At 44.6% G+C, this 23,561-nt stretch overlaps 1 protein-coding gene across 8 annotated transcripts in view; it reads left to right on the top strand.

The window, feature by feature from the left end:
• CELF4 (CUGBP Elav-like family member 4) overlaps window positions 1-23,561 on the top strand; it is a 1,197,256-nt gene that overhangs the window by 956,498 nt on the left and 217,197 nt on the right. For all 8 annotated transcript variants that reach the window (XM_069218773.1, XM_069218769.1, XM_069218589.1 and 5 more), the window contains exon 5: window positions 9,053-9,132. In XM_069218773.1, the coding sequence (XP_069074874.1) occupies window positions 9,053-9,132 (80 nt within the window). The remainder of the gene's footprint in view (window positions 1-9,052; window positions 9,133-23,561) is intronic.

Raw genomic sequence — 23,561 nt, 5'->3', positions numbered from 1 at the left:
CCGCCGGCGTTCCATGGCGATGAAACCGCTATAAAAAGGCTAGCGGAGAACGAGATAGTAATCCGGAGGGCAGCGCTGCATACAGCACTGAAGTGGCGGATTACGATCTCCACCTGCCGTCAACCCGTCAGGATTACCGATCCCGGCCGAGATGGTGGAAACCTGGTTGTCTGACTGCCAGGGTCTTAATGTGGCGGTCAGACTGCTACACCAGTGGCGGTCCTGACCACCACCATGGAGCTGGCGGTCTTAAGACCGCCAGCCTTGTAATGAAGCCCTGAGTCTTAAAATTGCTGCCAGACATCATTTTTGATGTGAGGCAGCCAATTGTCCAATGCAAATTGCACAAGGATGATGTGTTTTTTTCAGTCCTCCGCATGATGAATAACCCCAAAACTTTTCAGGAAGAAGCTGAGTTGGCTAAACCTTTTCTGGAAAGCTTGGTGAAGATTTGCCAAATGGCCCCACAGTTATTAATGAACCAAGAAATTAGTTTCCCATGGAAACCCGGTCCTAACTATAACTATACCTTGGAGCTCGCACATATACCATACAGACATACCATATGTTTCAGTACTGTGGTTCCTAGTTGACATTTTAGAGGTTGAGTATTTGCAAGTCAATATTTGATTCACTTCGGCTATAAAGCTTGCTCTAGATTTGCAAATCCTGTTTAGGAATTATGAACTCGAAAAATGTTTTTAAAAAAACATTAACAAAGCCAATAGGTCTAGCCTACAAGATCTAGTAGCTTTGGCAATGATCTTTAGCCACACTGTGCAGCAGCACGGATAAACATCAACAAGGCCTTTGCCTCATTTTGAACACGTGTGCCAACAAGGACGTGTGCCTACAAAATAAGGTAAGCATTTTTTTCTTTAGCAATCTGAGCTGGATTAGTAAGTAAAAGGTTGTGTGAAATGTACTTTTTTGGAATAGGGCTAATACGATTTATCAATATAGCATTACAAGCCAGAAGGTGGTTTTCTATGCACAACATGTGGGGTACAGGGCCGTGGCACAGCAGAGCTTGAGTACCCTCAGCGGGTTAGTGGCAGGGTCATAACTTGCATCACACACCATGGGGCTGATTACGAGGCTGGAGGTGCAGGGGACCACTTGACCACCACTGTCGCAATGTTCACTGTCTGCGTGCAGACAGTGAACTTTGCAAGGGTGGTGGAGCACCTGCTGGTGACAGCATTGCCGCTGGCTCGATTTTGAGCCAGAGACAATGCTGCCTCCTGTTTCCCGGTAGGCCAGCGGGCAGAAACAGAGGTTTCTACCTACCGGCCTAGCGGGAAACACCTAATAGTTCCGGCGGAGTGATCACCATGAAGGCAGCGGCCACCCTGTCGGGAGTATGACGGACGGGTTCTCCCGTTTGTCAAACTCATAATCAGTCCACATGTCTTTTGTGCTCTTCCCTTTATTTTTCAACTGTGTGTTAATTGATGTTTTGAGCATGGCAGAAAGCACAAGGTATGACATATATTGTGTACGCTGGTAATCATAACTAGCTCATTCCAGTGGTTTGTCACATTTGAGCCAAAACCATAACTTGTTATCAATGCACACAACACAAGCCATAACTAGTGCAACTCACCATGTAGTTATCTTCATAACTGTTTTAGTGTTTCTGCGTCATTGCCAAATTTGTGTTTTGAGCATGGCGGACGGCACATATCTTGTGTGGGTTGATAACTATAATTGGTGACTTTCAGTACTTTTGTGTGCTTCAGCCAGAACCATAACTGAGTTTTTAACTATGTGTTTTCAGTGAATTTCATTGTTTTTTTAATGATGTACCTAATTAAGAACCCAGCTGCGCACAGCCTGGGCCATGCCTGAATTGTGCATAGGACCTGGCATGTGGTCAAGCCCGGCTCTGTGCCCATGTGCGAGGCAACGTTTGGCCATTTGCAGCAGATGTTTGAGCAGGGCCTGGCCACACCTCACAGCTTTTGGCCATGCACAGCAGGGGCTGGCCACAGGGCCTGGCCTGCAGCCTCGCCCATGGCCTACCCTTGCAACCCATCCACCACGGGTGGCCTACCCCCACTGCCTTCGACCATATGAATGCTCTTGCCATATTAATAAATAATAAGAGTAGATAAACACTGTTCTGTCCTACAAATGAGGACTTTTAAGAGTTTTTCCAAAAGAAGTGGATGTGTATTTTGTGTGAGGATTATTTGCTGCAAAATCTTTGAGGTAATATCCTTTTGAGTCGCCTTCTGCAGATATGAACATAGGAAGTACATCCTACCTTAGGCAGATTACAAACTAAGGCATCCTAGAGCTGAGCAGCTGAGTCAGTGAGATAAAGGGATTTGCCCGCGATAACATCACAGTGAGATAAAGGAGTTTGCCTACAGGTGACAGAGTTGTTAATATAAATATCAAAGCGGAATAGATTACGAATGAAAGATGACAGAGTCTAAAAAGTAATCGTTGACTATATACTGACTCAAGAAGCTTTAAAGACTGTAAAAACCTGATTCACAAGGAATCACTTTGCCTCCTCGAGAGGAGAGATTTTGGAGTGCGTTAGTAAGGATACTGAAATAAATCAGCATTATATGACTTTAAAATGTGATCACTGTCACAGTTTTCAGAGAGAATGGAACAGGATCAGAACCTAAGGTGGAATTAGCAATGCACTTGTACTCATGCGTTCTTCTTAGAGGCAACACTACATTGAATGTATGTCTATACAGCTATGCATGCCTTTTCCATGCAGACTTATCAGTGGCGGCTCTTCCGCCCCCACTCCCACCCCGCCAGCAGCAACAAACCTTTAAAAATAAAACGATAATAAACTATGGCCCTCATTACGACCCTGGCGGTATAGAACCGCCAGGGCCGCTGCACGCGGGAGCACCGCCGACAGGCCGGCGGTGCCCCGCGGGGCATTCTGACCGCGGGGGCTTAGCCGCGGTCAGAGAAGGGAAACCGGCGGTCTCCCGCCGGTTTCCCGCTGCCCCCAAGGAATCCTCGAAGCCGGCGCAGCTTGCTGCGCCGGCTTGGGGATTCCGACTCCCCCTCCCGCCATCCAGTTCCTGGCGGTTCTCCCGCCGGGAACCGGATGGCGGGAGGGGGAGTCGCGGGGCCCCTGGGGGCCCCTGCAGTGCCCATGCCAACGGCATGGGCACTGCAGGGGCCCCCGTAAGAGGGCCCCAAAATGTATTTCACTGTCTGCATAGCAGACAGTGAAATACGCGACGGGTGCAGTAGCACCCGTCGCACCTTCCCACTCCACCGGCTCGATTACGAGCCGGCTTCATGGTGGGAAGGTCGTTTTCCCCTGGGCTGGCGGGCGGCCTTTCGGCGGCCGCCCGCCAGCCCAGGGGAAAACTCTGAATACCCGCCGCGGTCTTCTGACCGCGGTGCGGTATTCACGACGCGCAACTTTGGCGGGCGGCCTCCGCCGCCCCCCAAAGTTGTAATGAGGGCCTATGTCTCTTATCGTTTTAGTTTTAAAGGGGCGGGGCCTTTGGGGGATGACAGCCATGGAGGGGAGTGCACATCACTCTCCTCTCAGCGCGCATGTATGTTTGGTGGCCATCTTGGGCTGGCCAAACACACATGCACACAGGGCTCCCTCCAACCCGGCACTGTGTTGCTGGGTGGAGAGAGCAGGCAGAGACTTCCACTCTACCTCGGTGCGCCAAGCCAGGGCGCTCCAGCCAATCGTAACGCTGCTTTGAGCAGCATCAGGATTGGCTGCAGGGCAGGCTGAGAGCCTGCATTGCAGCGGAAAGCGGTGGTACGGTCAAGGTAAGTTTTTTAAATATATCTTTTTACTTTTGTTTTGTTCTCCCCACCCCACCACTTTGGCCCGTATCCAGCAGCGACTGCTGCCTTTATTACATAGATGTCTTTTCCATGCATGGCAAATATATGTAAGATACGTATGCATTGCGTGGAAAAGACTTCCTTATAAAGGCTGTCCGTTTCCTCTCCACATTGCATATGTTAGTCTGCTAGGAAGATCTATTTTCATTAAAGATTACAAAGGTAGATGGGTAGTAAATGTTGGTTTAATATAACACCAGCCATCACCACTGCGAAGAAAGGAGTCCCCTCTCTCGCAATAGCTGTCACCTCAACCCACTTGCACAGATATCCCGCCTGGCACAAATCCCATAGAGCATCACAGAGATATGAACTGATACATGAAGTACAGTATCAACTCCAAGCTGCAAGATCAACCTAGCCTATTACGTTCACTATCCTTCCATCGCCTACTCTTTCAAACCCTCTTCGAGGTGCACAAACCTACCGCCGTCCCACTGAAGTCACCTGGAAAGGTTCCCAAAGAGCTCTGCCAACTGCTCTACCAACCTGACTCAAAACTGGTTTAGGACATACATATTCCCCAATGGATCATCATCAAAAGAGCCTTCTATAAAAAACATCCTGAGTCCCAGTTCTTTTTTTACTGCTATGGGACTCTACACACATAAAACAGCACAACATAGTATTGACCGCTTGAACATTCACTAACACTAAGATGCTGAGGTCCTTCTTAATTTCAGAACACACATCAAACACCCAAGGAAGATGGGAGAATGCTTGCAATGAGCATAAACCACTGACTCTGGGTAGCATTCGAACCCATTGGTTCACAAGACGCATGGCAACGAAAGGCCAACCAAAGCCTGGGGTTGTAAGGTGAGTAACATTCATAGATTCTCTTGCAAATGTAGTATATCCTATGAATTTAAACCATTCACTATAGTGGGAGAAGCCATTTACTTCTTTAGCATCTCTCCAGCTGCCCCCACCTTTCCAAATATTGACACCACCTATCATTTTATAAAAGGGCCTTTGTTGGTGACTTATTAAACACTCAATGAGGCTAATATTTGTTCCCCAACAGATAGACCTGGCTTTCACGTGTGATCAGCGGTACGTGTGGCCTGCATTCACTGTTTGCTTGATAAGCTGCAAGCAACACAGTCCAGGCAGTTGTAGCATTCATTCCACAGTGTTTGTGCCTCTCCCTTGTCCTGGTTTCTACTTGGTGCTTAAATGAGTAATTAAGATGGCTCCACGCTGGTAGGCAAATTCATAACAAAATCAGAAGATGTGTTTATATAAAATGTTTGATGATTGTGGTTGTTGTGGCTAATTAGGGAGGTAGGCTAGTAATGTTTTGGGATTCCTGGAGATACGATCCATTTGCCCTGATCCACATGGGACAAGGAAGCTCTTATAGGTCTCTTCTTGCTCATAGCCAGATTCACATAGAGAGATGGCATTTAGATCCAGAGGTCCCAACTGAGAATATCAGCTTTTACCCAGATCTTGTAAAACTATTGGCCGCCTAGAAAAATGAAATGTGACGCTTTATGTATTCTTGTTTGCTCAGGATGCTGGGTACTTGGTCTGAGACAGAAATGGTGAGAAGGCTGAATGAGAAAGAGTGTCATGAGCTCATGTTGTCCTACAAAAAGTTCAGCACCATGGATGACTTTGATAGATGCCAAGCGCAACTCTGTGGGAGAACTGGAGCTGATGTCCTGGTGGTTCCCTGGATTAGGGACCATGATATATGTTAAACTAGGAGATCTGGTTAATTTACGGTGGGGAGACATCAGCACACACCTGCACACTTGTCCCCCCCACAGAGAAGATAGACGCATCTTCATAAAGGCAGCAATGTATATCAGTGGCGGACAGCAGTTTTAGGAGGGAGGGAGTGGGCGGGAAGCACACACACACTCATTCTTTCACACACACATGCACGCACGCACATCCATTAACAACACTCATCAACATTCAAACGTGCGCACACACGCACCAAACATTAATTTAAAAAGATCTCACACACACTTACCTTCAGCCTCGGAGGTCCCAGGAGGGTTGGGACTGCTGCCTTCCCTCACTGGCTGACCTTAGGTCAGCCAATGAGGGAAGGCAGCAGTCCCGACTTCGTCACAGAGTGGGATGGGGTCAGTTAGACTGCTGACCCCACCCCACTCTGTGACGCGGAGTCACTGATTGACACTCGCGCTGGGCGATTCAGGGCTTAAACCTGAAGCGCCCAGGTCGAAGTCAATTGGTGACGCTTCCCTCGTCGCCCGGGGGAGGGCCTCGAGGCACCTTTGCTGAGCCGAGGAGGTCATGCCCACAGGAGCTGTGACCTCTTCAGCCCAGCAAAGTTCAGCTTAGGCAGCCAGGAGTCTGCGCAAATCGCACATGTCTGCTCCTGGCTGTCTGACCTGAACATGAAGAGTGTCTGTCAGGCTGACCTTTGTTCAACCTGACCGGCACTCTTCATGAGGGGCAAAAGGTGGGGGGGCGTGTCCCCTCCACCCTAAAGGATGGGCCGCGCCTGATGTACAGACTGGGAAATAATTTTGAAAACGGTTACCAATGCAACCAGAACCTAATGGGCAAGTTTCAGATTTCCAGACCAACACGTCAGCTGCACAAACCTTAAACCCCGTGAAGAGAAGAGAAAGCAATCAAAATAAATATCCTGCGGAAGTGAATCTGTCAAAGTAGTTTCCCAGAAGGGTGAGTATGTATGTAATTATGTATAACTATGTATGTGGTATTTGTGTAGCACGAGCATAGCCCAGAAGACAGCAGAGTGCTCTACAGGGGAAGTCGTTTTTGACTTTGAGCAACCTTTGTGTGCAAGGGAGGTGCTTTTACTGAGAGAATGTCCGATGTAGCTGTCTGTATGATCAAGTACACAAATATTGATTTAAATAACACTTATTAATGCATTTAATTCCTTTATAACGTGACTCATCCCAATGTAGGGTATCGAGTGCTTTACATCATACATACGTATTATCCAGAAACATGACATAATACAAGTGTTAAATCGATGTGGAGGGATCACCACGTGAGGCAATGGGGGATACAAGGTGTAGAAGTCACATGTCCATTCTGCTAGGTATTATATGTTAATAGTATATGGTCTGGGGACACATAATGGGCCTTTTTACGAGTCTGGCAGTCAACAGACAGCCAGGCTCGTGATGGCGGTTGGACCGCCGTGGTTGTGGCGGTCCGACTACCACATTACGAGGTTGGAAGGCAGACCCGCCAGCCTACTGCCGTCCCTGCCAGGAGCTCCAATCCCGGCGGGATGACGGCTGTGCAGGTTGTAATCAGCCAGGGCGGCACTGAACTCCGCGCCGCTCTGCTGATTACAACTGTGTTCAACGCCAGCCTTTTCATGGCGGTTCAACCACCATGAAAAGGCTGGCGGAGAACAAGTGCAGGGGGCCACAGAGGGGACCCCTGCACTGACCATGTTCATGAGCCGGTGACAATGCTGCTGCAACTTTCCCACTGGGCTGACATGCGGGAACATTGCTTCCCGCCCATCAGCCCAGTGGAAAAGTCATAATAGGTCCGGTGGGGAGACCGCCACCTCAACGGTAGTCTCCTCATCACGGGTCTGGCGGTCATCAGGACCTATTTCCGAATTTAAAACTTAACACAGTGGTTGGGATTATCTGTGCTAATTAGACTTTACTACTACCCAAAGAAACACTTTTTAACAACCTTAGAATAACAACAGAATGAGAAAATACAAGGTTCTAAAGTCGACCCTTGCAATTTGCATGCTGCTGCTTAATGTCGGTTCATAGCTCACTGTGCTTTGGTGGAAGGATTGCAACTTATCAATTGCAAGTGACAAAAAAAAAACCTGTGTCAGAAGCAATAACCCAATTTCCTATCTGCCTAAAGTACAACACTGTGATCTGCATATAGTAGATGTACTTTGCAGCAGGCACATTAACTTTCTATGACACCTTATAAGTCAAAACTGTGACACTAACCACATGTTACCTTACCGCTATTATTATCCCCTGAACATTGCTTTCCACTGAAAGATCTCTGCCGCAGGCGCCTTACCCCAATAAGATATTTTAAATTGCTGTTTTCTTTCTGACCAATTAAGTAAGACAGAACAGGTTTACTGTCACATTTGCCCTTGCTGCCAATTTCTTTGCGGCAGAGGCTTTAAAAATAAATCTATAAGTTGCCTGTCAGACTTTGCTTTCACATCTCGCCCCTCTTGACTCCACCCTTTTATGCTGCCACACCTTTACCCCAGATTTATGGGATCTCTGAGTATTTTTTTTTCATTTCAAGCATTGCCATAAATAGAGCATTGAGCTACAGACCCACTAAGATGTCCGCCACATACACGTCTGCAATATGAACATAAAAGTCTGCTTTTCATAAAAGCATTTAACAGAGCCTTTAAGCTTTCTCTGTTATCTCTGACGTGGCCAGGATCACACAATTTGTTAAAGAAGGAAAGCTCAGATTTTTTAAAAATGTCAAAGCCATCTAGGGTCGGTGCAACAATTTGTTTGACACCCCTCTCCCCGATGACCACCATCTCCACAGATTCCCTCATTACCACCCTCCATAAGTGTCCCCATCTCTCCATACCTCTCTCTCTCTCAAACACACATTTGATTTGTTTTAATTAGAAAGTATTTCTATCCAAAAAAAAACCTTTTCAGCAATATTGGAAATAGATAATGAAAGACTGGGAAAAAACCTATACAATGCAGTTTGCATTTCGCTCTTTGATGGTAGTTCATAGCTCTCTGCGTTATATTAGGATTATAACTTATGAACTGCAGGTCAGAAAAGGATCTCTGTTACAAAAGCATACCCCACTGAGCTATCCATATAAAATACAGTTCTGCCATCTGCATGTTACACTTCCTTTGTAGCAGGCATAATAATCTTCTCTGCTACTTGATGAGACAACATGCTGATCTCTCTCTCTCAATATTAATCATCAGAGTTATCTTGACATTTTTATTGTTGCCTGAAAACTGGTGGATACACAAGGCGCTCTGCAGCAGGTACTTGTAGACCTATAAGTTATTTCTAAACACAATGCGCCCCAAACTGAGTACCAGGTGTGGCTGCACCGGTCGCACCGCACTAAACACACCCCTGAAGCCATTACTCAACCACTAGACACACCAGGTGTGGCCAATAACATTCCCATTGTGCTGAAACTCTGCTACATGTCTGTTTTTTGTTCACTTTGCAGGTTGTGCCTTTGTGAAATATTCCTCGCACGCAGAAGCCCAGGCAGCTATCAACGCGTTGCACGGGAGCCAGACAATGCCGGTGAGTCCTGAGCAAAGCCCATACAAGTTCTCTGATATTTCATTCATTGACCAGCGAATTAATTGCTTGTTTCTGTGCAAAAAAAGATAAGAGTAAGAAACCAGAGGAGGGCCTCAAGGCCTGCGACAGTATGACATGGTGGAAAGAATGATTCTTGATAGGCTAACGCCAGGGTACACATTGCCATTGGTCTGCGGAGGCCTTCGGGTCATTAAAGCAACCAAACCAACATCCGCATAATCGGAACTTTTTGGTCTGATCTCTTTCATAAAATACCTCAACACATACCTGCCAACTTACAAATGAATGTCACCGTGTGAGGAGGGTGCGGGGTCTTGTGCCAAGAGCTACTTAAAAGGCACTCATCCTCTCACCAAGCCCCCACCCCCTCTGAGAAAAAAAACCCACAAGGGTTCACTGAGGCTGTTGCTGATGACCTGCAGTGTTTTCACACCTTTTAATGGACATCGGCTGCTTACAGCCTCCGAAAATGAGTTGGAAATCCACTGTTTACAGAGGTTTTCAGTGTGTTGTACTAGCAACTGTGTGATTTTGGCTTCTTACTTTTTGAAGGGCCCTGAAATCATGCGACACACGGTGGCACCCTGTGAGTTGGCAGGTCTGTTAACAGTCGCACATGGACGAAAAAGGTCATATGCAAGTGAAGTGAGCATGCGTAAAAGGGAGGCATCGTGCCTGAGTGAACAAAGTGCCACATTTGGGGCCAGATGTAGGTACAGAAAATGTTGCGAGTTGCAAATTGCGAGTCATACCGACTCGCAATTTGCAACTCGCAAAATGGTATGCAAAAAGGTGTCTCAGACACCTTCTGCGACTCGCTATGGGGTCGCAAAGACCCACCTCATGAATATTAATGAGGTGGGTCGCAAATTGCGACCCCATAGCGAGTCCCTGCACTCACGGGGATGGTGGCCTGTTGGAGACAGCAGACCTCCATGTCTGTGACTGCTTTTTTTAATAAAGGAAAACGAGTTGCAATTCAAAAAAATAATGAAACCATTTGGTTTCATTTTTTCAGAGTAGGCAGTGGTCCATTAGACCACTGCCTGCTCTGAAAAAATATTTTCAGCGACATTCACAAAGGGGAAGGGGTCCCATGGAGACCCCTTCCCGTTTGCGAATGAGTTACCACCCACTTCAAGTGGGTGTTAACTGCAAATTGCTTTGCGACCGCTTTTGCGGTCACAAAGCAATTCTACATCGCGGTGCGAGTCGCAAATCGGAAGGGAACACCCCTTCCTATTTGCGAGTCGGATTCACATTTTGCGAGTCGGTTCCGACTCGCAAAATGTGAATCTGCATCGCGATGGCCGTTTTGCATGTTGCAAACTGCGTTTTTCGCAGTTTGCGACATGCAAACCGGTTGCTACATCTGGCCCTTGGTTATTTCTTGTGGAACCTACTACACTACTGGAATCAAGGGGTTTATTTTCAGTTTGGCTTAAGAGCCATCAAACCTCTTAGGCAACAGAGAGCACTCAACTAACCCGGTGACAGGCCACCTTCCAGATGGGGACTTCTGTTGCAGCAGTTCTAAACCTCTTGACTTCTAGGAAAGCACAATGAATGACCACTGGGAAACGGGGACCCCCACCTAAGACATTTCTGTGATTGGAACCTCAAAGTAATACACAAAACTACAGAAGCAAATATACAGTAAATACATACATAAATTATGATAAATTATGAAATATTTTATTTCATGTACAGACGAAAGATATACAAAACTCAAATTTTTAATGGGAGGGTTGAAGTGTTTCAAAATGTTGGTTTATTTCTAAAAGAAAGAGTGATTTGAGAGGCTGTAGCACATTACTTTGTCTTTTTGCTCCTAATGTATGCTATTTGGCTGTGTTTATTTGTGCTTTAATTGAGTTCACAAATTGTCCATACTACTGTTTGCTGTACATGAGCTGCTCCCATGAATCTAATCTAATGCTAATCTAATCCTAATTTCAATTTATTTCACATTTACAGAACATTCAGTTTTTATTTTGATATCCATCTTTTTTATGTAGCTATACTTTATTAATCCTTTAATATTATTTAATTTTTTAAACAATGGCAGACCCCCTGGGTAGATGTTGGACTTAGGTTACGAATCACTGTTCTGCGCAATATTGACAATGGGAATAGGAGTGCTCAAGCGCCGCAGTGTCATAGGGGCCACCCGGCAATTTCATTGTTTTTCCTACAAACACCCAGTTTGTTTCTGAAAAGTGAAAAAGCAAAAAGAAATACAGCAGTTGACATTTCTACATTTTTCATGTTCCTGACTGCCATGGTTTACATTTGCAGCTAAACATCAAACATACTACAAAAGGCCCAGCCCAAATTAATCAGCTTTTCAGGTCTAATTCTATAACTGATCCTGGTACTCGACAACTTTCACAGCTTCCTAGGTGTACTGCGGGAGTTCCCTGTGAATTCCAGAGAGTCAGCAATGTACTCCGAGCAGATGTACATGTCTATAAGAGTAAATATCCCATTTTTGTTCTAGAATGTGTTTAATGTAGCTGCTTAAGCTCATATACTTTACGTCTCCTTTTCTAAATCTTGGTACAGCCAGACCAAGTTTTCAAACTCTAACTCTGGCTCTAGAGTACATACACATTTGGACATTTATAGAGTTGCTGTTTTTATTCAAGACAGCATCGGTTGTTACCACTAGGGAGCATTCCAGTGGATTCTCAGATTACTCATAATTGGCTTGATTCAAAAAATGTTTGTGAAAGAGTCAGACATTTACACCTCCAGCCCGAAATTGGCATTAATGTTTACCCTTAATTCTTTACTCCACAAAAGGCAATAGATTTTCTCCTCACACTTGAGACAAGACAAAAACATAAATACGGCTTGCTACTGTGCAAAATAGTTCTAAAACGACTATTGTATCTGTACAATACATGGATGAGATTGAGAACTAAGGCCCGTATTTATACTTTTTGACGCTAAACTGCGCTAACGCAGTTTAGCGTCAAAAAGTTTAGCGCCGGCTAACGCCATTTTGAAGCGCCATGCGGGCGCCGTATTTATTGAATGGCGTTAGCTGGCGCTAGCAGACCGGCGCTGCCTGGTGTGCGTGGAAAAAAACCACGTACACCAGGCAGCGCGGGCGTTGGGGAAAATGGCGTTAGGGCGTCTTAAAATGGGGCAAATCAGGTTGAGGCAAAAAAATCGCCTCAACCCGATTTGCGCCATTTTTAACGACGCCCAGACACCATTTACATGACTCCTGTCTTAGAAAAGACAGGAGTCATGCCCCCTTGCCCAATGGCCATGCCAAGGGGACTCCTGTCCCCTGGGCATGGTCATTGGGCATTGAGGCATGTAGGGGGCCACAAATCAGGCCCCCCTATGCCACAAAAAAATATATAAAAAAAAAATAATTATACTTACCTGAACTTACCTGAATGTCCCTGGGATGGGTCCCTCCATCCTTGGGTGTCCTCCTGGGGTGGGCAAGGGTGGCAGGGGGGGTCCCTGGGGACATGGGAGGGCAGCTGTGGGCTCATTTTGAGCCCACAGGTCCCTTAACGCCTGCCCTGACCCAGGCGTTAAAAAGAGGCGCAAATGCGGGTTTTTTTGCCCCGCCCACTCCCGGGCGTGATTTTTGCCCGGGAGTATAAATACGACGCATTTGCCTCGCAGTCATTTTTTTTAGACGGGAACGCCTACCTTGCATCTCATTAACGCAAGGAAGGCGTTCACGCAAAAAAATGACGCTCATTCCCCATACTTTGGCGCTAGACGCGTCTAATGCCAAAGTATAAATATGGCATTCGTTTTGCGCCGAATTTGCGTAGAAAAAAACGACGCAAATTCGGCGCAAACGGAGTATAAATATGCCCCTAAGGGTCTTATTTAGAATTTGGCAGAAGGGATGGTCCGTCACAAACGTGGCAGATGTCCAATCTGCGGTATTACATGCGCATTGTTGTCTATGCACTTGTAAGATGGTGAACGGAATATCATTACATTTGAATGGTGTATCCCATCTACCAAACACTAAATAAGGCCCTAAATGTGTGACAACAGAGAATATTTTTCAAAAGTAAAATGGTCCTGCATGCATGCCAATGGAGGTGGACTGATGCACCCAAACAGACAAAAGAAAGAAAATCTCCTCTGGGTAGATGTCTGAATGTTGTTGATCAGAAGAAGCCAGTGGCTCTAGAAGGCTGACCCAAATCTCCTTAGACTATGTCTACCATGCAATATGTTTGCCACTAGTGGTAATATTGCACAGCAAATTTAACACGCAAAATGAATTCCTGTGCTTGTGGAGGCCGAAGGTAGTTCACATCTTTGGTGGTGAATATCTTAGGTATCTGGTGGGTGGGATGTTTGTTTAGTTTAATTGCAAAACTGTCAGGGGATCCTGAAGCAGGATGGGCAAGTCAGACCCATATCAATTGCCATTAAACCATGTATCAAATTTAGTGATTGGTGCACCAAGAATATAGCACCTCAAACTGTGAGCTGGGATTTGGGGTTCAAGTTGGTGGTTCAAGTGGGCAATTTGAAGTTGTTAAGGTGTGTTAACCCTGATTAAAAGTTCTGAATCCATGATTCTATCCCTTGCCAGGCATCTTAAAGTGTGGCCAAGCCGTACCGCTTCAGCCTTGCTAAAAGAAACATGTATGTTGTTGCTGGTCTTCAGCTGAGTCGCAATAGGGAATAACGACTCCATAAACAGTTGCAGGAGTGTCCCCCGACCCCCCAGGCTCTCTGCAGTCACTGCAGATCAGCAGAAAAGGAGTCACGCTGTGCAGGTAGAAACTCTGGGTCTGTTCACTCCAAAGGCCCCATGAGCTTCTTGCAGGCACCAAGGACCCCACTCATGTCACACAACTTCTGACAGTCTTCAGCATTTCTAGATGTATAGGAGGATTTAAATGTGACTTTTCTCTGTATTTATGAATGTATTCACTAGGGGTTTTCTGTAGCACTTCTCAAATGTGAGGGGTTGCAGAGCACCTGCCAGATAGAGTAGAGGTTCTGTATATACAGATGTGTGTGCATTTGGCACAATGTGGAGAAGCACGTTTAAATAGGCAGTAATTGAAAGCCCAGCAAAAGTAGGCAGCAGCTCCAAGTCGGTGCAGCAAAAAATCAAGAGCTGTAGGCGCAAAGCATAACAGAGAAAATAAGAGAGAACAATTCACTTGTAGAAGAACGTCTGGGTGCAATCTGAATTACAAAGACAATAAGAGTCTCAACCAAGATTCACAATTACCAGGTTCAGAAAACCTATCCGTGACCTTGTTCATGCTGCCATTTTTTTCTTTTCCCATGAAAGAAAAAGTGTCTTCCCATGAACCCATTGGTGTGCGGCCATCTTGGATTGGGAAGCCATCACCTCGGTGTTCACAGTGCCACAATGCCATCTTCAAACTCGGTCAATGAAATGTTTATGACTGTCAGTCTTAAGTGCAGCTCCCTCATAGGCTGGCACAGATGCCATGCTCAGACCAGCCTGAGCTCACCTCACTGTCCCAGGACACAGCAGACTGCGACACTATTGCATTTATTATATTCTGAGTTGGATGGCGCATGAGGTGAGACACTGACAACTGTGAACAACCCTCTCACTGAGCCCACCTTATCTCTCCTCTATCAGTTGTTAACTTTAACGAGACTGCCTAGGAAAGGCAAACTCTCAAGTCCAAGATATTGTATTAAGTAATTAACCTTTTTCTCCAAGACAATGATGTTAATTCACCTTAGTTCAGTTTGGGCTGAAAAATAAAGCACATTTAATGTCTCTCATAACCAGGCCAGGGCAAAATTTCAATTATGCCTCAGTAATTGGAGTCATTTATGTAATTCAGCCTTACTCTTTGACATGAAATGACCAATAATTATGCCATTAGTCATTTGGTTAACAGTAATACGAGGGAAAAAATCCTAACACAAGAGCACATTTCACACTCGCTTTTCGCGTTCTGCTACAGGTAGCGCTCTTTCTTAGTGCAAAATGCATTATCGTGCCAGTTTTGAATGAAAGGGTGCATTTTGTGCTAAGAAAATAGCTCTAAATGCCTCTAGTAACTTGTGAGAAAATCTTGACCCAAGGGCACATTTAGCACGCAGGACGTCGGCTGGAATCTCTCTATTCATGGTCTGTTGCAATTAGCATTATTTCTTTGCACAAAATATATCCTCGTTTCCATTTTGGATGTGAAGGGCCATTTTTGCACTAAGAAATAAAGTTAAACACAGAATTACTCTTCCTGCGTAATTCAAGTATAATCTTGTGGAATTCTTAGCTGATTTTGCGTGATTACATTACACAGAATTATGCAAGTCATGCCCAACCCCACTCATAAACCTAGCTTGGAAGGAGTTATCAAAATCTGCTTCGAAATTCTGAGTCCGATATTGAAATGCATTTCTGAACGTGGGATGGATTTCCAAAGCTGCCACTAGCACAGACAGAGAAATTGTTTGCCCAACTTTTTTTAATTTTTATTTTATATTTTTAGTATAGATAGCTCCTTATTGTTCATATGGCAGATTTCACCAGTAGTAAGTTCCATCTCACATGCAGGCATCTGCAAATCCTGAATCTGAGTTTACAGTGATACGTTTGATGCAACCATGGCTGGTTTAGTTCTGGTGGCGCCCTGTGCGTCAGTCTTTTTTGGCACCCCCCCCCCACTCCATAACCACCTCTGATTCACTCACTATCACCCGGCAAACGCACCCATCTCTCCATAGCCCCCCTTTCACGTCCATTAATTTGTTTTAAAGAGCTCAAAAAGGCTGGCTTTACTAATCCACTTATCTATCCAGATAAAATATGGTTTTGTTCTTTGCAGCAGGTGCATTAACCCTCTATGCTACTTTATGGCGAGTCAAAGCTGCTGCTAGACAAAACTCCCATCTCGCTCCCTAGCAGGAACATTAATCACAAGAGATAGCTTAACATTTTAATTGTTTCCTGAAGGCTGGACGTAGAAGCAACTTTTCAGCTGGTGCTTTTAAATCTCAAGTTTCGTAAGTCATTACTAAACAGTGCCCCCCTGAGGTCAGCGCCCCCCAATCCAGGTTAGCCTGGATGGCAGCCGAACCACTCGCGCCCCCCTAAAGCCAGTCCTGGATGCAACTAAGTGAAAGTTATGTGCACAATACCTCTCTATATTAGCATCGTTCTCCTTCTTTGTGTGCACATCAGTATTCATGAGATGTATTTTATTGAGTTTTTAGGCTTCTACTAAAAAGCATGCTGCAGAAGGTCCCTCCAGGGTGCCCATCCTAGGAGAAGCGTTAAGGCAGGCAGGTTATTTATTTCGCACAAGCCTCATGCAATTAATTATTTTAGGATTAAACCTAGCTTCCAATTAGAGAGATATCCCAAAGAAATGCCTTCAGCTAATCTCAGAGCTATCTTGTCTAAATTAGGGCTTATTCCACAGCATCCTCAGTGATGCATGAGCAGTCCCAATATGGCGGAGCCTCTTCTGCGCGTCTCATCCATTGGCCAGTTCGACAGCCGCATTAAAAGGCAGTGGTGAGATTTATTTTTCAGTTTTACAGATTAACACAGGGAAATGAAGTGTTTGCTTATTACTCGAGGCCGCTCTAGTGACATATGTTCGACTCTGGCTAGATCTCTGATAGGGGCCTTGGAGCAAAGGAAACAGGTTGTTGATTGGTTATGCTAAAATGTTTTAAAGCTGAAAAATAATAACGCAGGTATCTTTGTTACCGTGTAGCTGAAACTAATGCTATAAAATAGAAATTAAAATGATTTGAGAAACCACCATTAAGTAACTGAACAATTCAAGTAGATGATTATCGATTGCCAACTTAGAGGCTAAGGAAAAGAGCTCAGAAGAGCCTTGGGTTGAAAACTTCAAAATTCAAGGAATGGAGAGACACCGGCAACCGGTGAATAAAGAGTTCAAGCATGAATTGCAGATATGTGCAAAGCATGAATCCAGTTCATGCATTAGTACTCCAAGTGTACCACTCCAGTAATGGTACCTTACATACTCTTAAATGCCTTTGTGTTGATAATTGTCCCCAAACCTCAGGACATATTCATATACAATTAGCACAAACAGAAAGAACTGTGTCCTCTTTGCTCTTTTACTAACATGGAGTTGGGCAATTCACAAAGGAAAATACTCCTGGTACCTAAATATATATAAAACTTAAAATCGACAGAAACCGCATAAAAGTTCTATTTTTTTCTGTTACGACAATCCCTAAAGCTTTAGCAAGTTGATAGCTGTTCATGTCGCATCCATGGAAGTAAAAAGAGATTTTTGAATTAACAATGGAAAATCATCTTGGCTTCTTGATGAAGAGACAAATACCTACTGGGTGTAGTTTGCCGGTTGAGCGCTGCATACTCGAGCACACAGGCTTAAAGGAAAATGCTGAGGTATTTGGCAGTGTGTGCAAGTTGGGGAAGCACACCCCTGCACACAAGATGGAGGAGGGTTTGTCAAACAATGATATGTTGAAAGTTGATGGATTATTAAGGTGGCTTCAGTTCTTTGCAGAATTGGTGGTTTGGTTGGGCCAACATGGGTGGACCTTGGCCATTCCGAAGCACGCACATCTGTTGCCCGCTGGTTCTTCCTCGATGCTTGCTGGATGTGAACTGTGCCTGTTAAATCTATCAATATACTTCGATGTCAGGTTTCTGGTTGAAATGCCTGAAGGAACAAGCTCCTGTAAGTGTCGTGGTTCTGGATTCTTTGTAGCTTTTGAATAATTTAGTTTTCCGAAGGTCACTGTAGATGATACAGAAACACTTCAAAGAAGGCCAGTGATCTGGCCAGTTCGTCACAGTGGAAAGACTGTAGGGAGGGGCATCCTTTCTGAATATGTTTAATTGGTAGTTTGCTCCTGTGACCCCTGCATTTATTTGACTTGGAAACGATAATGAGGGCCAGGTGGAAAGTCCAGTTTTTGACTCTGTCGACTCGGTTAATGGGAGCTGCCAAGGAGCATGGGCATGTGAGCGACAGGGTACTGGCTTCCCTTACATCAGACAGCATCACTTCAGTTTTTTTTACCTGTTCTGGAAGAGCAAACTGCCTCTGATCCAAAAGCATACATGATCCAGGCTTCCTGAGATATTGCACAGTTCCTTTGTCCATTTCCAGTCGCACGCGGATGTGTGTTTTCAACATATATCTGCAAAAAGGGATGGTGTAATCCAGTCACCTAAGCTAGTGGCCACATATGAATGGAGAAGAGAAAAGGGAGATAGTGAGCGACCTCTAAGGTCCACCCCAGTTAGCCTTGGGTTTCTGTAGTTGTGGCAGACCTGCCTGCATATGGCTGCCCCAAGCACACAGTAGTTGGATTGCAGACTGTGGCTGCAGCATCATCTACAGGTACCAGGCTGGTAGACAATAATTCAAAGGGACCTGGTGAACGAATGAACATAGATCAAAAATACGTGTGCAAATTTTTTTTAATGGCATTGCCTTGATGTCTATTCTTATAGATCAGAGGTTATATATACAATTTCAGTAGACCCCACCCCCACTTACTAATAGTGTATTGCACTACCTAAGGTGAACCCAGTGATAGTCTTTTGAAGACCTGTGCTTGGTATCAGCATGTCCGAAGAGCGATAATATCCAGGATGCAGGGAATAGGTGATGCCACAAAGCCATCTGCCACTCCTTAGCAGACTTTATCGTGTCCTGGAACTAGGGCCAATCAAGGCTTCCTAGCTCTGCAAACCTGAGGGCAAGAAAGATAAAGGGAAAAGGCTGCCAGGTGATGAACAGAATAAGGGAGCTTGCTGGCTGTAGTATCTTTCTTTGCAGAGTTTGCCATCAGTTCTACTGCGGTGGACATAGCGGTGAAGTTTGTAGGGTGGATGTAGGAGGAAGTAAAAAAGTGCCCCAAGATTAACAGTCCTGAAAGGCAAGCGTGACAGGTATATGGACAGGAGAATGAATCAAACCAAGGCCCAAATTTAAGGATGGCCTTGTGCCATCTAATGTCACGTTAGTGTCATTTTTCTGACGATAATGTGGCTTTAGATTACCAAAAACGCTGCGCCATATCTACAAGGTGGCGCAATGCACGCATTGCACCACTTTGTGACACTTTGCACCACATTACGCATGCGCCATGCATAATGTATGCAAAGGGGATATTCTGGCGCAAGGAGGCCCGCAAAAATGGCACAATGAAATCTACAAGATTTAATTGCAGCATTTTTGGCGTCATTTTTAACACCTGCTGAAAGCAGGCGCTAAAAGGATACACCCATTGGGATCAATGGGCCTCCTTGCAGTTTGCTCCGCTAGGGTCAGATTTTTTTACACTAGTGGAGCAAAGTGCTACAACAGTATCAAAACCTTTGACAGTATTGTTCCTAAAACCTCCATGGTGCTCCGAATCTTAAATATGGTGCACACATGGTGGTGTTGGGGGTACAGGGGTCCCAAATCTTATTTTTTCAGTTTTCTTGCGGGGTGAAATTGACTTTCAAAATATGCCAACAACTCCTGCACAGGCATGTTAGGAAATCTGAGCGTTTGGTCACAAAACATAGGAAGTTGCCTGTATTCTGGCTGCCCACGCCTCCTTTGACAACAAATCATGGTTGTGTGATTATACCGAGGGCTTTTGACTGGCTCTTGGCAGACAGTCACAATGTGTCTAACACAGGCTCTGATTTTGATTGCTCGAAAGAGTGCCCACCCTTTCAACAGGTTGCCAATCACACCAGCCAGTCTGAGAACTGCCCATGAGCGGTGCACAAGCTTACAATTTCTCAGGTGTCCGTCCATAGAGTGCTGATGAAGCACAACCTGCAGTTCATCTACTTTTTGACCCAACTCCACCCACCCGTAGCAGGGACGGGATGTCGCAGAAAGGGATTTGCCTCCACAGATTAGAAAAAAACAATCCATTTCAACCTAGTAGTAGGCAATGGTGACATCAAGCCCTTTGTCCTAAGGTTTAACAGGACCAGAAAAGCAGGAGAGAACATGCGCCGTCAATGGACAGACCGGAATGTAAACTTAGAACCCTGAAGCCAGATGTTCTGCCTCCCTTTCAACAGCTGCTACGTCATTTACTCCACTCCCTCCACTCCTGTGCCATTTACGCACCTGAGTGGAGGCAGCTTTCAGGGCGCTTTGGGCCGGATGTACATAGATGCAATTTAGCATTTCCTAAATAGCGACTTCATAGAAATCGCTATTTAGGAAATGCAAAATGCTATCTACCAAGTAGGAATCCCTATTAGGAAATCGCAAATAAGAAATCCCATGCCATTTGTGACAATGGGCCGGTTTTGCATTTCCCCAAATAGCGATTTCCTATTAGGAAATCACTATTTGGGGGAATGCAAAACCAAAGATGGCTATGGGCAAAAGGTCCCCTGAAATACACCCCAAAAATAGTGGTGCACATTTAGAGTACACATATGGCCAAGGGGCATGTGTGTGCTCTATTGCACTTAAAAAACTTTTTTTTTTTTTTAAGTGCACTTAGGGCCAGATGTATCAAGCCTTTTTGCATTCGCAAACAGTGCGAATGCCCGGTTTGCGAAAGCAAAAGTGCCTTTCAGTATGTATGAAAGGCATTGGCAATGCAATTCTAAGGAATCGCAAAAATGTGATTCCTTAAATTTGCGAGCCCGTTTAGAGAATCACAAATTGCGATTCTCTAAATAAGAAATCGCAAATAAGGAATCCTTATTTGCGATTTCTTAAGCACATGTATCAAGCTTTAAGGAATCGCAATTACCACCAAGTAACACTTGGTGGTAACCATGTGCAAATTAAAAAATGCATTAAAAATGCATTTTTAAAATTGACATGTAACGCACACATGCCCCTTTGGCATGTGTGCGCCTTACATGTCTTGAAATATTTTTTTGGGGTGCAGCAGAGGGGGCCTTAGGCCCCCAGCACCCTGGGGTTTTGCATTTCCTAAATTGCGAATTCCAGTTAGAAATTTGCAATTTGGGAAATGCAAAAAATTCGCAAATATGGGCCTGCAGGCCCATAGGTGCGAATGGGGTCTGTATCGCAATTTGCGATTTGGTAATAGCATTTGCGATTTTTAAGAAATCGCTTTTACCGAATCGCAAATATGATACATACAATTTTGCGACTCAGAAATAGTGATTTCTTAAAAATCACTATTACCGAATATCAAAAGGGATAGATGATACATCGACTTAAAGTCAAAGGTAATTGCATTTCCTAAATTTGCATTTAGGAAATGATTTGCACATCTGAATAGGAATCGCAAACAGGGAATCCCTGTTTGGGATCCTAATCAGAGGATTGCACATTACAATTTCTACTGGGTAAAAATTGCAATTTGCGATTCCCTGAAGGGCTTTGTACATCAGAAAAGCCCATTTTGCATTTCTTAACTGCCCGACATACTGATTCGGACTGTTAAGAAATGCAAAATGTCTTTGTACATCTGGCCCTGTGTTTTTGTAAGAGTATACACATGATTAAGAAAAACTATTTTATGTTTATTGGTTAGAATCTTTCTTTTATCATCCCTGGTCTTGAGGGGCCGTTACCTGTAGTTTTACTGCACAGTTGGATGCTGATCATTACGGTAACACTGGCCGCATATGGTTTTGGAAGTTAATGAAAATATTTTTCTATCCTACACCACCCTTGCAAAACATATTGCTCATGCATAGCTTCTCAGACTGTGCTTTATAAGTGCTCTAAATAATAGATGTTACTATTATCTAACATAATAATACTTCATTTACCCACCTCTGGAGGTTGGTGATCTGAGTCGGCATTGCTGGGATTTGAACTCGTGTCCAGAAGAACACTGCACACTTGAACCGTGAGCGTCCAACTCACTGAGGCATCTTGAGAGCTTTCTGTAAATAACAAATATATTCAATCCCACACATAGCTAGCTCTGTTTAATTCCTATCCGTAGTGCAAAACCCTTTATCATATTCAGTATTCCATAACAGGACACCAAAATTCGCAAGAACCTTCTCAGGGCGTTATTAAATGTCTTCTGACAGTCTTGAGAAGTCAGGTAGACTGTATTTTTCTGTTTATAGCCAATAGAAGGAATGCAAGACAAACTGTCCTTCAGCAACAGGAGGCGCTATGTTGCACCTACAAGCGACACAGGACACCTTCTTGTTCCGATGCGTGGTACTCAATGGGACAAATGTCCTTTCACTAAGCATGACAAAATCCTTGTATGTCATATTATTCAATAGCTTCCTTAAAGAGAGAGAGGGCAGCAGTCCTGATTGGCATTACCAGGAAACCAATCAATATGACAACAAGAAGAACATGCTTCTTCCTGGGCGGGTTTTCAAAACCCTCTCACCTCTTCATCTGCCAGGGCCTCATTCCCCTCCCCTCAGCCCCCAAAGTCAATATGCATATGCACATGCCAGTAGGCTCCAACCCTGAATGAAGCATTCTCCAATCGATCAGTGAAGTACCTCTGCTTCATCTGTCTCCTCCTCCAGTGGGCCATCCATCATCATTCCTGTCCGATCGCGCATCGTCTCGCTCGCGTGGCAGGCTTTGCTTTGCTGCGACTTCCTGTTCACACGGCATATGTTCCCTTATAGTTCCCTCAGCCAACTTTCTCTTCATCAAATCTTTTTTTCCCTAGCCCTCTATAGTGTTGGACTCAAGCTCTGATGTGGTGCAGAACAGTGTTGATGTCCTTGAGGGATTATTTCTTATTCAATCCAAGACTTGAAGGCTTCCGGGGACCCACCATTAGAACTACCACAGTCAACTGCACAGCTTGAACATGTTCCTGATGTTTCACATATACTTTGCTGAACTTTCAAAACTTTCATCCTATCCCTCACACAGACTTTCTTGCATTTCATAAATTTACATCCAAAGTCACCCTAACAACTTACTGAAAAATGATTCAGCTGGACAAAAAGTATAGCACATGGGCCCTACTCACAAAGATAAAGTTAGATTAAAAGTCAACGTTTTGACCTGAAGTCTAAGTTTACACCTAAAGTCTAACTTAGACCAAAAGTCTAACGTTTAAACCTTTTGCTATTCACAAGGTAAGTAACTACTAGTAAGTTTACTACTAGTAAAGGTAGTAGTAGTAAAGTGACAAAGTTACCAGTAGTAGAGTCAATAGTAGTAACTTACCTTTGTGAATAGCAAAAAGTAGTGAATTTAGACTCTTGGTCTAAGTTAGACTTTAGGCCTAAACTTAGGCTTCAGGTGCAAAGTTAGACGTCAGGTGTAAAGTTAAGCTTTAGGACTAAACTTAGAATTCAGGGGTAAAGTTAGACTCCTGGTCTAACTTTATCTTTGTGAATCGCACCCGCTATGTGTGATAAGTCACAGGTTTCCAACTCACTACATATTCGGACATACTAATGACGTAGATCCAGAAAAGAACTGTAAAAACTTTGGTTGCATTTCTAA

This window comes from Pleurodeles waltl, chromosome 1_1 (assembly GCF_031143425.1).
Source record: "Pleurodeles waltl isolate 20211129_DDA chromosome 1_1, aPleWal1.hap1.20221129, whole genome shotgun sequence".
NCBI lineage: Eukaryota > Metazoa > Chordata > Amphibia > Caudata > Salamandridae > Pleurodeles > Pleurodeles waltl.
Note: the sequence above shows the minus strand (reverse complement) of the source record. Positions and strands in the feature narration are given on the sequence as shown.